Source organism: Accipiter gentilis, chromosome 17 (assembly GCF_929443795.1).
Source record: "Accipiter gentilis chromosome 17, bAccGen1.1, whole genome shotgun sequence".
NCBI lineage: Eukaryota > Metazoa > Chordata > Aves > Accipitriformes > Accipitridae > Astur > Astur gentilis.
Window position 1 is genome coordinate 11,409,293 of NC_064896.1, and position 14,782 is coordinate 11,424,074.

At 40.7% G+C, this 14,782-nt stretch overlaps 1 protein-coding gene across 1 annotated transcript in view; it reads left to right on the top strand.

Moving 5' to 3' along the window:
- Window positions 1–14,782, top strand: part of MUC5AC (mucin 5AC, oligomeric mucus/gel-forming) — a 55,861-nt gene that overhangs the window by 14,987 nt on the left and 26,092 nt on the right. The window contains exons 16-32 of the mRNA XM_049820695.1: window positions 600–694; window positions 1,720–1,846; window positions 2,411–2,666; window positions 3,279–3,328; window positions 3,978–4,078; window positions 4,211–4,362; window positions 4,905–5,043; window positions 5,145–5,258; window positions 5,442–5,621; window positions 6,127–6,366; window positions 7,501–7,657; window positions 8,255–8,383; window positions 8,743–8,884; window positions 10,141–10,184; window positions 10,284–10,487; window positions 11,773–13,408; window positions 13,844–14,591. Coding sequence (XP_049676652.1) covers window positions 600–694; window positions 1,720–1,846; window positions 2,411–2,666; window positions 3,279–3,328; window positions 3,978–4,078; window positions 4,211–4,362; window positions 4,905–5,043; window positions 5,145–5,258; window positions 5,442–5,621; window positions 6,127–6,366; window positions 7,501–7,657; window positions 8,255–8,383; window positions 8,743–8,884; window positions 10,141–10,184; window positions 10,284–10,487; window positions 11,773–13,408; window positions 13,844–14,591 — 4,514 coding nt within the window. The remainder of the gene's footprint in view (window positions 1–599; window positions 695–1,719; window positions 1,847–2,410; window positions 2,667–3,278; window positions 3,329–3,977; window positions 4,079–4,210; window positions 4,363–4,904; window positions 5,044–5,144; window positions 5,259–5,441; window positions 5,622–6,126; window positions 6,367–7,500; window positions 7,658–8,254; window positions 8,384–8,742; window positions 8,885–10,140; window positions 10,185–10,283; window positions 10,488–11,772; window positions 13,409–13,843; window positions 14,592–14,782) is intronic.

The following is a 14,782-nucleotide window of genomic DNA, read 5'->3' on the forward strand; positions in this document are numbered from 1 at the left end:
AAAGTATTTTTTTGCATAAAGAAAGCAAGTGTTTTTGCCAACTTACGTAAGGGAAACTGGAACCATACAGCATAGCAGGGATCCATTCCTGGAAAGGACTGATTGTCATACAGGAAAAAAGCTGTGCATAGCCTCCCTGAAGGTTGGACACAGTGTGGTCCTTCCACTGTTAAACTGAGAATGAGACTTACAATTCAGAGCTTCGTAGCTCTCAGGCTTCATTTCACCCAATGAAATATGTAAGTTTTGAGCATTCACAAGCCACTGTTCTGTTTTCTGAGATGAACTAGCATATTTTTAATTCACAATATGAACCTTCATTTTCAAAATTCATCTAAGGTTGTCTTAGTTTATTCCAAAATTCAGCTAAGGTTGTCTTAGTTTATTCCATGACAACTACCATGAATTAAGAGCATTCAGTTTATTAAGCATTCATATTTCTGTATAGAGGAAGTGAAAGACTGTGTTTCAGCAAATTCACAGCTGAATTCTGTTTTAAAGTTAAGATCCTGCAATTTCCCTGCAGGAAGTATAGTTACATTGGGACAAGAGTTTAGACAATGAAGTGCAACAGAAATTCTTATGTATTCAATTCACAGACCAGTATGCTCAGCACTGGTGTGGACTGCTCTCTGATACCATGGGACCTTTTGCTGAATGTCACTCAACAGTGAATCCAGAAGTTTACCAGAAGGTACTTGGCTCTTAGCTTTTTTTCCCATATAAAAGAAAAAGACTCAGATTTCTGATACTAACACCTGAAAGAAGAACTTGCCAATTGGGAGGAGATGCATTCATGGTCATTCTTTTCAAGCCAAGGGTTCATTTTTATCTCCACATCATGATAATAACTCCTTTGTAAAGGTACCTTTCTTTCCATTCCCAGGAGGATAAACTTACATCTGTATTCCTGCTACCCATATTTTTAGGTACTAACCTAAATGCCTAAGCTAGGAGCTTCGACTCCCTGGACTTCTTATGAGGTCAAAGGACACAAGCTGTCCCTCCTGAGATATGAGGAAAGCTTTAGTCAGAATCTTAACTAGCACTTTGCTTAGTTGCTCTGAACTGTTCTCAGAAGGCTTTTGCATATATCCAAGGACAAGGCAAGAAATGCACGTAAGAAGCAGCAAAGAGATTTAGATAAGATGTGAACAAAAATGTTCCAGGAATTCAAGACGATGAAGCTCTGGAACAGACTGCCTGGGGACTTTACAAATTCTCCCTGTTACTGGAAATCTGTAAGATTATGTTCAACATCTTCTGGAATGACAATATTATAGTGACCTTGCCCAGCACAGCTACACGTTAAATGACTTCTTGTTTTCTTTGTTCCTCTGATGCAGAGAGCCCAAGCTCCTAAGCCTAAGCCCTAAAAGCTGGGTAGCATTCAAACACCCTCTGCTTGTTCTAAGTATGTATGGCACAGTGACTGCAAACTGAAAGTAGTTGGGAAACCTACCAACACCTGAAAAAGTAAAAAAGAACAAGAAAAAGAAAAAATACTTTAAAATTGTGGACCTCTAATTACTCTCTCTGCTTGCAAAGAATCTTTTATAAAGTGCCCAGTGAAATCTTCAAGTGAAAAACAGGCATATGTTTGTTTATGCATATGGATTACACTCACTTTTAGCTCTAACGAACATGACACTAAGAAGTATAGAGTGCCATGGCTTTGATATGACAATCTGACAATCATATATCATCCTCTGTCCCTAGAACTGCATGTTTGACACGTGTAACTGTGAGAAGAGTGAGGACTGCATGTGTGCTGCCCTTTCCAGCTATGTCAGGGCCTGTGCTGCTAAAGGAGTTGTGATCACTGGATGGAGGAGCAAAGCCTGCAGTAAGTTCTACATCCCTTTGCCTCTTGAAAATGATCATCCAGAATGCCCCACACAGCAGCTCTTGGGGATTCCCACAGTAAATTGTGTTAAATTGTGAGTATGGCATTGACTTTCAATAATTCGAGGAGGAAGGGAATACCATAAAAGACGAGCAGTAAGCAGGGAGAAATATAAAAAAAAGTCTTTGTTAGATTACTTGCTCAGAACAAGAAGCAGCAACATGGACCTCAATACCCTTGCAATAGGAATAAAATAAGTGGAGTATTTCTCAGTTTACTTTGACAAAAAATATGAAAATAGCAATGAAGAAAAAACACACTATGCATTAATATATTTGAACTTTTTTCTTCTTTTAACCTGAACAAAACATCTGTATTTGTGACACATTTATAGGAAAAAATTCTGCCCTAGCAGTAAAAAAAAATAATTATACTATCAAGGATATCAGTAAAGAATATGTACATATATTGTAATGTTTATCATATATACTTCACCTCAAATACTGCATTTATACCTACGTTGATTCTTGAACTACAAATGTAACTCGCGTTTTTACTTTCAAGCAAAATACACCACCTTGTGTCCGAAATCCTTGAAGTACGCTTACAATGTTGATTCCTGTCAACCCACCTGTCGGTCTCTGAGTGAGCCTGATGTCACATGCAGCATCAAGTTTGTCCCAGTTGATGGCTGCACCTGCGTAAATGGAACCTACATGGATGAAAGTGGCAAATGTGTGCCTGCTTCTAGCTGTCCTTGTTACTACAAAGGAATGCCTCTGTCTTCCGGAGAAGTTATTCATGATAATGGTGTTGTCTGGTAAGAGATTTGTAAACAAAGGAATGAGAATGGATATTGGCAGTCATGGAACCTTATACACGTTATGCATCTATTCAAGTCATACGCATTTCTCTCCCTAATAATTTCAATTAAAAAAAATCACAGATCCTTAAAAATTGTTAGGGCGATCTATGTTCAAAAGATTGTACGTAGACTACTACAGGAATTCAACAAACCATACTGTGGTAGGTTAGCCTTGGCTAACAGCCAAACTCCCACCCAGTCGCTCATTCCCCACCACACATACTTTTCTTATCTATGACTGTAAAAGACATGTTCGATGGTGAAAAATGCTTGATAATCCCATTACAGATTATTCCCATTATGAATGGAACCTGAACTGCTCTGAAGGACAGTTTTTAAGCAGGCAAATGGACAGAGCAAACCTGTCTTTATGTAGAATATGCTTGTATTTTTGTCTGCTCTAACATAAAATACTTTTGAACAGTACAAACTATCTGATAAAGGACACATTTTCTCTGTTTTATCACACAGTAATTTTTCATTATTTCAAATTCATTAGGAAACAAGCTGAAACTTCACAAGGAAAAGCAAACACATATCCGTTGTCTTTTTCTTTTTTTTTTATAGCACTTGCACCTATGGAAAGCTGAGCTGCATTGGAGAGAAACCTGAACCAGGTAACAGATCACTTAAGATTTTCTTTAATTCTTCCTTTCCATGTTTACCTTTTTCAGTTCTCTCTCTCTCTTTTTTCTTTTTGTTTGTCATAATGAAGCAAATTGTACAAGTCTGAAATAAAGAAGAAAATGAACTGATGACTTCTGTAATGTAGAGGATATTCCCAAAATGTGAAGAAATACTGTCTTACCTTTCAGATGGCTGAAACAAGTTATAACACCCTGGGTTACCCAGGGGAAAAGAATACTTGGTCACCTCACTGAACATGAGGAGAAAACTGTCCACTTTTAAAATAAAATAAAAGTACTAAAAGCCTAAAAAATACAATGTAAACCAGGATCTTTGTTTTCTTTTCTCCTTTTTTTTTTTTTTTTTCTTCCCTGAAAGGAAGTGTTTCATGAAGCTAACTAAACATTAATTTCTATGAGTAGTCCAAGCTTAAGCACAAAAACCAGATGAGCGTGACTTCAAAACAATATTCAGTTTCTCTTTCTGGTCAAATGCTTTATATTAAGGTACACATATCTCACAAAGGAGTCTCCCCTCCCCCCCCCCCCCTTTTTTTTTTTCTGCAGCCTGCATTAAGGAAACATGAAGATATGAATACATGGTTGATCTCACATTTCTCATGGCTTTTCTCTCTTTCAGTCTGCGTACCTCCCATGGTCTATATTGACTGTGGCAATGCCACTGCAGATGTGGTAGGAGCAGGATGCCAGAAGAGCTGTCAGACTCTAGATACGGAATGTGTAAGTGTAGACTCTTTATACCCAGTTGAAAGCATATTAAACTAGATCTCTTTTACAATTACCAGATCCAGCTTGACTCTTCTCTCAAGGAAATAAATGTTTCAAGTCATGTTTTCTATACGGTCCTTACAGTACGGAACCCAATGTGTCTCTGGCTGTGTATGTCCTCACAATCAAGTGTTGGATGGTAAAGGTGGCTGTATAGCTCCAGAAGACTGTCCATGTGTTCATAATGGGAACTCCTACAGTCCAGGAGAATCGATCAGAGTTGGCTGTAATAATTGGTAAGAGCATGTTGAAAAATGTTATTTTCAAGCATCTGAAAGCATATAGTTTAAGCTCTAGGTGAATTATAGCATTTCACTCTAGCAGTATCAAGGTTTATAGGAAGGAATCCTACATAAGATGATCCACTTAGTACCTAAAAAGCAAGCTCTGTCTGGTTTTTATAGTGGCACTCAGCACAGAAATGGCAAGTGGTCAGAAGAATGATATGGCTTGGATGTTGTATTCATTCGAGTCAAGAAAGCTTTTTCCTCACACAGAATCCCTACATTTCAATACATCCAACAAGATTTGGAAATGTGAAAGATTTAAAGTATTTTCTAATCCAAATTATTCATGACATCATGAAGTAACACAGACTTTGGGTAAATCCCGAAGGCTTTTGAGCTATGCTGCATTTCTGAGAATAAGCAAACTTTATTTTTTCAGTATAGGCTTAACACATTTTAAAATCAGATTGATGTACATGCAGGAATGTACATATAGCTGTATTGTGTGTATGCCTGTTTTTTACATTCAGAGTGCTTTTTGTCTTATGTAGCACATGTAGAAACAGAAAATGGCACTGCTCTAAGGAACCTTGCCTGGAAACCTGTTCTGTTTATGGAGATGGGCATTACACCACCTTTGATGGCAAACGCTTTGATTTTGAAGGAGACTGTGAATATGTTCTGGTCCAGGTAACAGAGTCCTTCCCAGATTTTTGCACTATCGAAGTACCTTGCATTTTACATATGACCATGTAGCATAGTTAACACTAAATATCATTCCCCTGTTCCAGAACTACTGTGGTCAACAAGGTATGAATCAGGGAACCTTCAGAGTCATCACTGAGAACATTCCATGTGGCACTACAGGAACCACCTGCTCTAAGTCTATTAAAGTTTTCTTGGGGGTAAGTATTTTCTTTAATAAGTTGTACCCCAGGCCTAATGTGCCAGAAGGATAGAACAAGCTGTCTCAGATAGACAGCATTGTAGAAGTGTTCTCCAAGACAGTGAAAATGTTACTAAAATTCTTTGCTCACTACTAATGATAGGTGACTTTTTTAATTGGTCTCTTTCTTTTCCTGTCTTAGAACTATGAGCTGGTACTCAGTGATGGACGCTCTGATGTCATCCAGAGGACACCTGGAGGAAAAATGCCATTCCAAATCCGTTCCTTGGGTATCTACCTGGTGGTTGACACTACAGTAGGCCTGATACTCATGTGGGACAAGAAAACCAGTATATTCATCAAACTTAGCCCTAGCTTTCAGGTACATTTTAAAATCCAAAACCTGAATAAAATTATTTCTGAAACATATTCATGTTATCTCTCAAAGGGGAAAAAAATGGAAATTTAGGCTGTAACCAGAAGACTGAAAGAGCAGCAATTGCATTTTATTATCCTTGTAGTCTTGACTTATGTTGTGTATTACACATTTTCCTTAAATTACCTTATTCAGCAATGGCACAAGAGCAACTACATAGTAGCTTTCTTCATGAAAAGCCCTCACTGAAGAGGTATGTTCAGGATTAAGTAAAACTAATTAGCTCAATACTAAGAACAAAAACCATGAGTCTACTCTGCTTCCTATCCTTATCCTTCCTGACAATGTTAGAGACATCCCTTCATGAAAGATATTTTATGAAAGTGTCAAAGACTGTTAATGAAGAGGCCCTGATAATCTTAAATAAGATTCATCCTGAGGTCTGTTACTTACAGATACTGAGAAACTGTACATTACTAATCTTTGTCATTTTGTGTTTATCCCCATGCAGGGACATGTCTGTGGACTTTGCGGAAACTATGATGGCAATGGAAATAATGACTTCACTACTCGCAGTCAGTCTGTGGTAGGAAATGTGATGGAGTTTGCCAATAGCTGGAAAGTGTCTTCTAATTGCCCAAATGCCAATCGTACCAAGGACCCATGCACTGCGAACCCATACAGGAAAGCCTGGGCACAAAAGCAATGCAGCATCATTACCAGCAAAGTGTTTACCAAGTGTCACTCCCAGGTATGACAAAAACTTCAGTCTTAAACTCTCTTGAGCAAGAGATTACATTAATTTTTATGTGGGATAGCTGAAAAAACACTGTCCTGGTTTCAGCTGGGATGGAGTTAACTGTCTTCCTAGTAGCTGGTACAGTGCTATGTTTTGAGTTCAGCATGTGAAGAATGTTGATAACACTGATGTTTTCAGTTGTTGCTCAGTAGTGTTTAGACTAAAGTCAAGGATTTCTCAGCTTCTCATGCCCAGCCAGGGCACAAGAAGTTGGCACAGGACACAACCAAGGCACCTGACCCAAACTGGCCAACGGTGTATTCCATACCATGGGACATCCCATCCAGTATAGGAACTGGGGAGTGGGGGGCGGGGTATGGCCGCTCCGGGAGTAGCTGGGTGTCGGTCGGCGGGTGGTGAGCAATTGCCCTGCGCATCATTTGTACATTCCAATCCTTTTGTTACTACTGTTGTCATTTTATTAGTGTTATCATTATCATTATTAGTTTCTTCTTTTCTGTTCTATTAAACCATTCTTATCTCAACCCAGGAGTTTTACCTTTTTTTCCCGATTTCCTCCCCCATCCCACTGGATGGGGGGGGGAGTGAGTTAGCGGCTGCGTGGTGCTTAGTTGCTGGCTGGGGTTAAACCATGACAAACACTAAAATACACTTTGTCATCCTTGACAAAGTGAAGTCAGATCAAGTTCCAGGAAGACTGCATAAAAAGTATTTTCATTTTCATTTTCTCAGCTTGTGCCTTGAACTAGTGCACTAAAGAAATTGATAGTTGTAGGGTTTTTAATAGAAGGGACAACCACAAATAAATCTCAGGTTATGTTTATTTCCTAATTTTCTACTAATATATATATATATGACTGTGTGCTAGCTTGTAGTAATGTAACAGTATTCTTTCTGCAAATGTATCTTCAACACCAAATAGTTCTTAGCATTACAACTTATTAGTAATAGTTTTATTCTACATTTTCCTCTTTTTTTCAAAGGATTCTCATGGTTTCTTCCTCTCTTATCTTTCTCACACATATACAGTTGTCAGTTTCAGATATTTTATTCAGCTTTTTTAGGACAGTGAATGCCTTTTCAAAGAGGGCAAGTGCATGAAAACTCAAATGTTTTCTCCAACAGGTTGAACCAAATGAATATTATCAAGCATGTGTGGATGATGCTTGTGCCTGCGACACTGGAGGAGACTGTGAATGTTTCTGTACGGCAGTGGCTGCCTATGCTCAAGCGTGCAATGAGCTGGACATCTGCATTTCATGGAGAACTCCATCCATTTGTCGTGAGTTTCACCCTACTTCTTCTTGAAGGGGTCAGAGGGAAAGAAAATAGAAAAGAAAAAAAGAAAAACAAGTAGAAAGAAAAAAGAAAGAAGGATAAAATTGTATTTGTAAGAGGAACTGCTGTGTTCTAAAACCAGCAAAAAAACCACCCCACAAAGCATTTTGGGTAAATCACTGGAAGCCAGTCCATCTTCTTAAAATGAAACCATTGATAGTAACTTTACCAGTGGTGTCATTAGTGTGTGATTTACTTGTCAATCATGATACACAACTGGTGAACTATACTATTATATTACACTCCCACCTGTCTACACCAGGCTCAGTGTGAATAAATATTAGTGCATACTAGCTAAAATCAGTGATTCAATTAATTGATTTTTTTATGCTTAATGTGTAGCTCTGTTCTATGCTTTATAACAGTATTGGTGTCAAAAGGTGGTAGAAGTGTAGCAACTCTAATAAATTAGAAATAAGACAATATACTGTTCACCATCTATGTGATTATGCTGATCACCTGGGATTTTTACCCAGAAAAACTAAAAGACTGTAGAGCAAAAAGATCAAAGGTCTTTTTCTGTCATTTCTTCTTCCTCTAGCTCTGTTCTGTGATTACTACAATCCGCAAGGGGAATGTGAGTGGCACTACAAGCCATGTGGAGCCCCTTGTATGAAGACCTGCAATAATCCGAGTGGGAACTGCCTTCATGAGTTGAGAGGTTTGGAAGGTAAACATAATTATGCACATCTCATTCTACTTATAAAAAGCTAAAATGTAATATGATTAACAAAATTTATATTGCTCAGTGTATGACATGTTTATGTTAGAAATTATAAGAGATTTTCTAATTAGTATCTTACTCCCTCATGGATCATGACCTTTTTTGGAGTGAAGATGAGGACAAAATGCTCCAAAGCTTAATGTGTAGTCAAAGGAATAGCAGTAACAGTGTCTGAAATTCCACTTACTGTATGGGATAATTTGGGGAAAGCAGATATAAGCAGAGTATAGAGTTACTTCTACTTGTGAAAGGCCTAATGTCAACATAACTCTCTTTTTTTTTAATATATTTTATTTTTATTGCAGGCTGCTATCCACACTGTCCAAAGAATAAGCCCTATTTTGATGAAGAAACCATGACGTGTGTTTCTAATTGTGGTTGTTATGAAAATGGAAAAAATTACAAACCAGGAATGCAGATGCCTTCAAAGCAGAATTGTCAATCATGGTAGGATTAGTAAAGATTTTTAAATGTTGAGTTTAAAGTTGTGGAACATCCATAATCAATTAAGTTTTTCGTTGTCAACAGGAACTAGGCCAGTCATAGGCTGCTGAATAATGTCTAATTTTCTTCTGTTCCCAGGAAGTTAGATGATGATATGGTGAAAGATTTTACCATAGAGAGATTAATTTACTACTTATTCTGTACTCTAATAAGAGTACCTTTAAATTATTATGATTATCATTATTAAATTAAGTAAAAACAAAATACTAATAGTGAAGACAGGAGTCTGAAAACTTTTATTAAGATATCCCTAAAATCATTATGTGAAATTATATAGAAGTTAGCAGGCAAATAATCTTCATTGTTTTGAGTTCGTTTCTGTTATTGCACTAGTGCTTGCATATTTGCAACAGTCAGCAAGTATTCCCCACATTCTGTCAGAATTGATGACATTGGGACAAGTGCTACTAAGCCTTCTATCAAATAGCACAAAGTTAGAAGAACCATTTGTTGAAGGAGTTAACACCTGTCCTATGATACCTTTAAAGTAGCTACACTTGAATACTGTAAGCAGTGCAGTCAGGATTGCAAAGAGCTTAGCATGAAGCCCATTGGAGCTAATCCAACTTTCACAGCATGTTTCACAGTTCATATACAGCTTTGCCTGCATTGTCTATGTCATTAGCGGCACTAAGCTTAACCTGTTAAAAACATATCTATATTTACTTAAGTTTATTCAGTCTACAGATGCCCTCAGTCACCGTAAATAAATATATCAGGATTCAGTTCTTAAGAGATAATAGATAAATTCCCTTTAGAAACAAAATGCATTCCTTGCATCTTTTGAAGTCTGATGGAAATTCACTGTGTAGACAACCTCAACATCTGTGATACAGTGATCCTTTCTTAAATGATACATTTACTGCACTTCCAAAAAATAAGTACAGCTATCGGGGAGGTAAGAACATTTCAGATTACCCATCCCCACATCTTTGCCCAGCCCCCAAAAGTACCAATAAGGATACTGCATGTTTAGTATACTGGCATAGAAGAGTTGCCTTTCTTGCCAGAAAACTGAGTGATCCTACCTAACCTGAATTTGTACAGCAGAACTGAATATCTAACTCAGAGAAGACAGGGTCTTTCTACATTTAAAGACACAATGAATAGCAAAGGAAGGGTAGAAAAAATTGAAACAATACAATGATGTCATGAACCAATATATTCACATTCATCATCTCCTTTTTTCTCTTTTCCAGTGAATGCACAAATCATGGCAAAAAATGCAAATATGATGAATATGGTATGTTGACAAAGTTGTTTTTATCTGAATAGGATGCATTTGAGGCACTCTGCTCTGTGTTTTGGATACTAAGGAATATCACTCTCTTTTGATTTACAGAATGTGTCTGTATTTATGAGGGACAGAAATACAACTATAAAGATGTGATCTACAATACTACAGATGGCACAGGAGGGTGTATTGTTGCAATCTGTGGTCCCAATGGAACTCTTCAAAGAGTTGTCTATGAATGTCCAATCTCAACATCACCCACACAAACAACGTTACATTTCAGCACTACGCCACCTGCCACTACTTCCTCAGGTACATCCTTTACAGCCCATAAGAGCGTATTCTCTTCAGTAGGGAGTAAAATATAGCTACAAAACCATGCCCAAACTCACAACATAAATGAATTAATACAACCTCAAAATAAGTTACAGTCTCATTTGTTATTAGCATTTGGTTTCAGTCAGTATTTGGTTACCAAATACAAGGAAATAAACATAGAAAATAAAACCACTTCTGAAACACCAAAATGGAGACCACTGCACACTGGTTCGATACTATTATTTTGCTTATCTTCACAGTGAACGATAAAAAACAGTATCAGATTTATTATCTGTAATTGTAACTATTCCTATATCTGGAATAATCATTACTGAACATATAATTTATTATTTTTCCTATTAAATTACAGAATTATTACTTTCTGTAAAATTCCTGGTAGGGTGCATTTTATTGATAATTACAGTACTAAGTGGATTGTTCAGATATTGGCACTGAGATACTGAAATTTTAATTTCTAGAATTCCTGTTCAGCATTCTTCAGGCTGACAATCTCTAATTACTATGGGTGCATTTTGTTTAATGAAATAAGTATTCAGTACAAAATTTAGAACTACAAGTTTTGAAATCACAGAAACCATCAGCACTGCTGGAATTCATCAGCTGTTTTCCAGCCATTTCACAATGAGAATTCACCTGCAAAAGCTTATGGACTGCTCTCCAACCAATAAACGGTTTCGTAAGACCAGAGATTAAGTACAAAGTGTAGGGGTGTTAATAATGCTGCATTAGGTATCTTTTATATCAAATGGAGGAGCAAAGACAATGCAGCATATTACATGAGTAGTCAGCTCATTCCGAAGAGAAGGAAAAAAAAAAAAGTACCTATGAATCCTGATGCATAGACTAAACCTTATTTTTTCCACTGGATTTGAATCAGGTTTTGACATTCCAGATAGACTAGTAAATATTGAAGTAAGATACAAACTAAGCAATCACACTGATTCAAATGTAAAAAAATGAGAGGGTTTTTTACCTCCAATGTGTATAAATTAAGCCAGAGACTTATTTCAGCACTTTGTAAAAGGTAATTAGCACTCATTTGACAAGTAACAGTTTAAGCATGTCAGTACATTAAATTGCTGGGTGATGGATTTTCTGTTCTACTTCATATTAAATAAGTACACTAAACTGATGCACTACAGGCTCACAATGGCAGCAAATGACCTTAGGAGAATTTTCAGCCCATTTAATATAATAAGAAGAATATTTACAGGAATTTATTTTAAGTTTTATGGTCTCTTCTTTTTCTCTTTCACAGTGCCACCAACTACATCAGTATGTGTTTATGAAGTCTGTCAGTGGTCAGAATGGTATGATGGGAGTGTGCAAACCCCTGGCTATGATGGTGGAGATTTTGAAACCTTTGATAATTTGAGAGCCAAAGGTTATGAAGTCTGTAAAGCTCCGCGGGCTGTTCAGTGCAGAGCAGAGAAATTCCCTAATATACCACTGAAAGACCTTGACCAAAAAGTAGAATGCAGTACAACAGCTGGCCTCATATGTTACAACAAAGATCAAATTTCAGCAATGTGTAACAACTATGAAATCAGAATCTTATGCTGTATTTTTGTACCATGCTCTTCCACAACACATTTCAGCACATCAACACCAATCACAGCTGCAGCTAAAAGCACAGAAACTACATCATTTCCAAGCACTACACCATTACCAGTTACTACAACTTCTCAAAGTACAACATTCACACCTTCAGCTACTAAAGAAACAGCCCCAAGCACAACTGAAATGACAAGACCTGTCACCACATCTTCCACAATTCCTCTTTGCATTAAAGAAGAATGTTACTGGTCCATGTGGTATGATGTGAGCTACCCAGGGTCGGGATACAATGATGGAGATTTTGATACAATTGAGAAAATAAAAGAAGAGGGATATAAAGTTTGTGATAATAGAAAAGCTGTCGAATGCAGAGCAGTAAGGTTCCCTAATGTACCATATCCCCTTCTGGAGCAACACATAATATGTAATACAGAAGAAGGCTTGATATGCTACAATAAAGACCAACTACCACCCATCTGCTATAACTACGAAATAAGATTTAAATGCTGCAAAAATATAACAGTACCGTGCCAGACAACTACAGCGACACATACAACTACTGAAGAACCAAAAACAACAGGGATTCTTTCAAAAACTTCAACCATATCACCCACAGAATTAACAACACCACACGTTGAAACCAAACATAACACAACTCCAGTATCAACAACTCCACCAGAAACAGAACATATTCATGTCCGAACTACATCAACAACGACGACACACACGCAAACTCAAACAAAACCCAGAAGCACCACGCCGACACCTATGATATCCTCCACCGGCGTGACCTCCACCACCGCCCCCACCACCACCACCACGTCCACCACCGCCTGCGAACCCGAACTGTGCTTCTGGAGTGAATGGTTCGACGTCGACTTCCCCTCCTCGGGGCCCAGCCAGGGAGACTTTGAAACCTACCAGCACATCCGGGCCGCCGGGAAGGAAGTCTGTCAGCACCCAAAGGAAATCGAGTGCCGGGCCGAGGACTACCCCGACGTCTCCATCCAGTCAATCGGGCAGGTCGTGCAGTGCGACGTCCACTTCGGACTGGTGTGCAAGAACGAAGACCAGGCTGGCAAATTTAAGATGTGCCTCAACTACAAGATCCGCGTCCTCTGCTGCAGCCCTAACGACAATTGCCCAAGCAGCACCACCTTGCCCACCAGCAGCTCCACCACCACCACCCCCCCCAGAACAACCAGCACCGCCCCGACCTCCACCACAGTCATGACCTCCACCTCCACGCCCTACTCCTCCACCACGCTGCCCACCTCCTCGGAAACCACGCTGCAAACTTCCACCAGCACCACCGCCCCCACGCCGACACCTACCGTATCCTCCACCGGCGTGACCTCCACCACCGCCCCCACCACCACCACCACGTCCACCACCGCCTGCGAACCAGAACTGTGCTTCTGGAGCGAATGGTTCGACGTCGACTTCCCCTCCTCGGGGCCCAGCCAGGGAGACTTTGAAACCTACCAGCACATCCGGGCCGCCGGGAAGGAAGTCTGTCAGCACCCAAAGGAAATCGAGTGCCGGGCCGAGGACTACCCCGACGTCTCCATCCAGTCAATCGGGCAGGTCGTGCAGTGCGACGTCCACTTCGGACTGGTGTGCAAGAACGAAGACCAGGCTGGCAAATTTAAGATGTGCCTCAACTACAAGATCCGCGTCCTCTGCTGCAGCCCTAACGACAATTGCCCAGGCAGCACCACCTTGCCCACCAGCAGCCCCACCACCACCACCCCCCGCAGAACAACCAGCACCGCCCCGACCTCCACCACAGTCACGACCTCCACCTCCACGCCCTACTCCTCCACCACGCTGCCCACCTCCTCGGAAACCACGCTGCAAACTTCCACCAGCACCACCGCCCCCACGCCGACACCTACCGTATCCTCCACCGGCGTGACCTCCACCACCGCCCCCACCACCACCACCACGTCCACCACCGCCTGCGAACCCGAACTGTGCTTCTGGAGCGAATGGTTCGACGTCGACTTCCCCTCCTCGGGGCCCAGCCAGGGAGACTTTGAAACCTACCAGCACATCCGGGCCGCCGGGAAGGAAGTCTGTCAGCACCCAAAGGAAATCGAGTGCCGGGCCGAGGACTACCCCGACGTCTCCATCCAGTCAATCGGGCAGGTCGTGCAGTGCGACGTCCACTTCGGACTGGTGTGCAAGAACGAAGACCAGGCTGGCAAATTTAAGATGTGCCTCAACTACAAGATCCGCGTCCTCTGCTGCAGCCCTAACGACAATTGCCCAGGCAGCACCACCTTGCCCACCAGCAGCCCCACCACCACCACCCCCCGCAGAACAACCAGCACCGCCCCGACCTCCACCACAGTCACGACCTCCACCTCCACGCCCTACTCCTCCACCACGCTGCCCACCTCCTCGGAAACCACGCTGCAAACTTCCACCAGCACCACCGCCCCCACGCCGACACCTACCGTATCCTCCACCGGCGTGACCTCCACCACCGCCCCCACCACCACCACCACGTCCACCACCGCCTGCGAACCCGAACTGTGCTTCTGGAGCGAATGGTTCGACGTCGACTTCCCCTCCTCGGGGCCCAGCCAGGGAGACTTTGAAACCTACCAGCACATCCGGGCCGCCGGGAAGGAAGTCTGTCAGCACCCAAAGGAAATCGAGTGCCGGGCCGAGGACTACCCCGACGTCTCCATCCAGTCAATCGG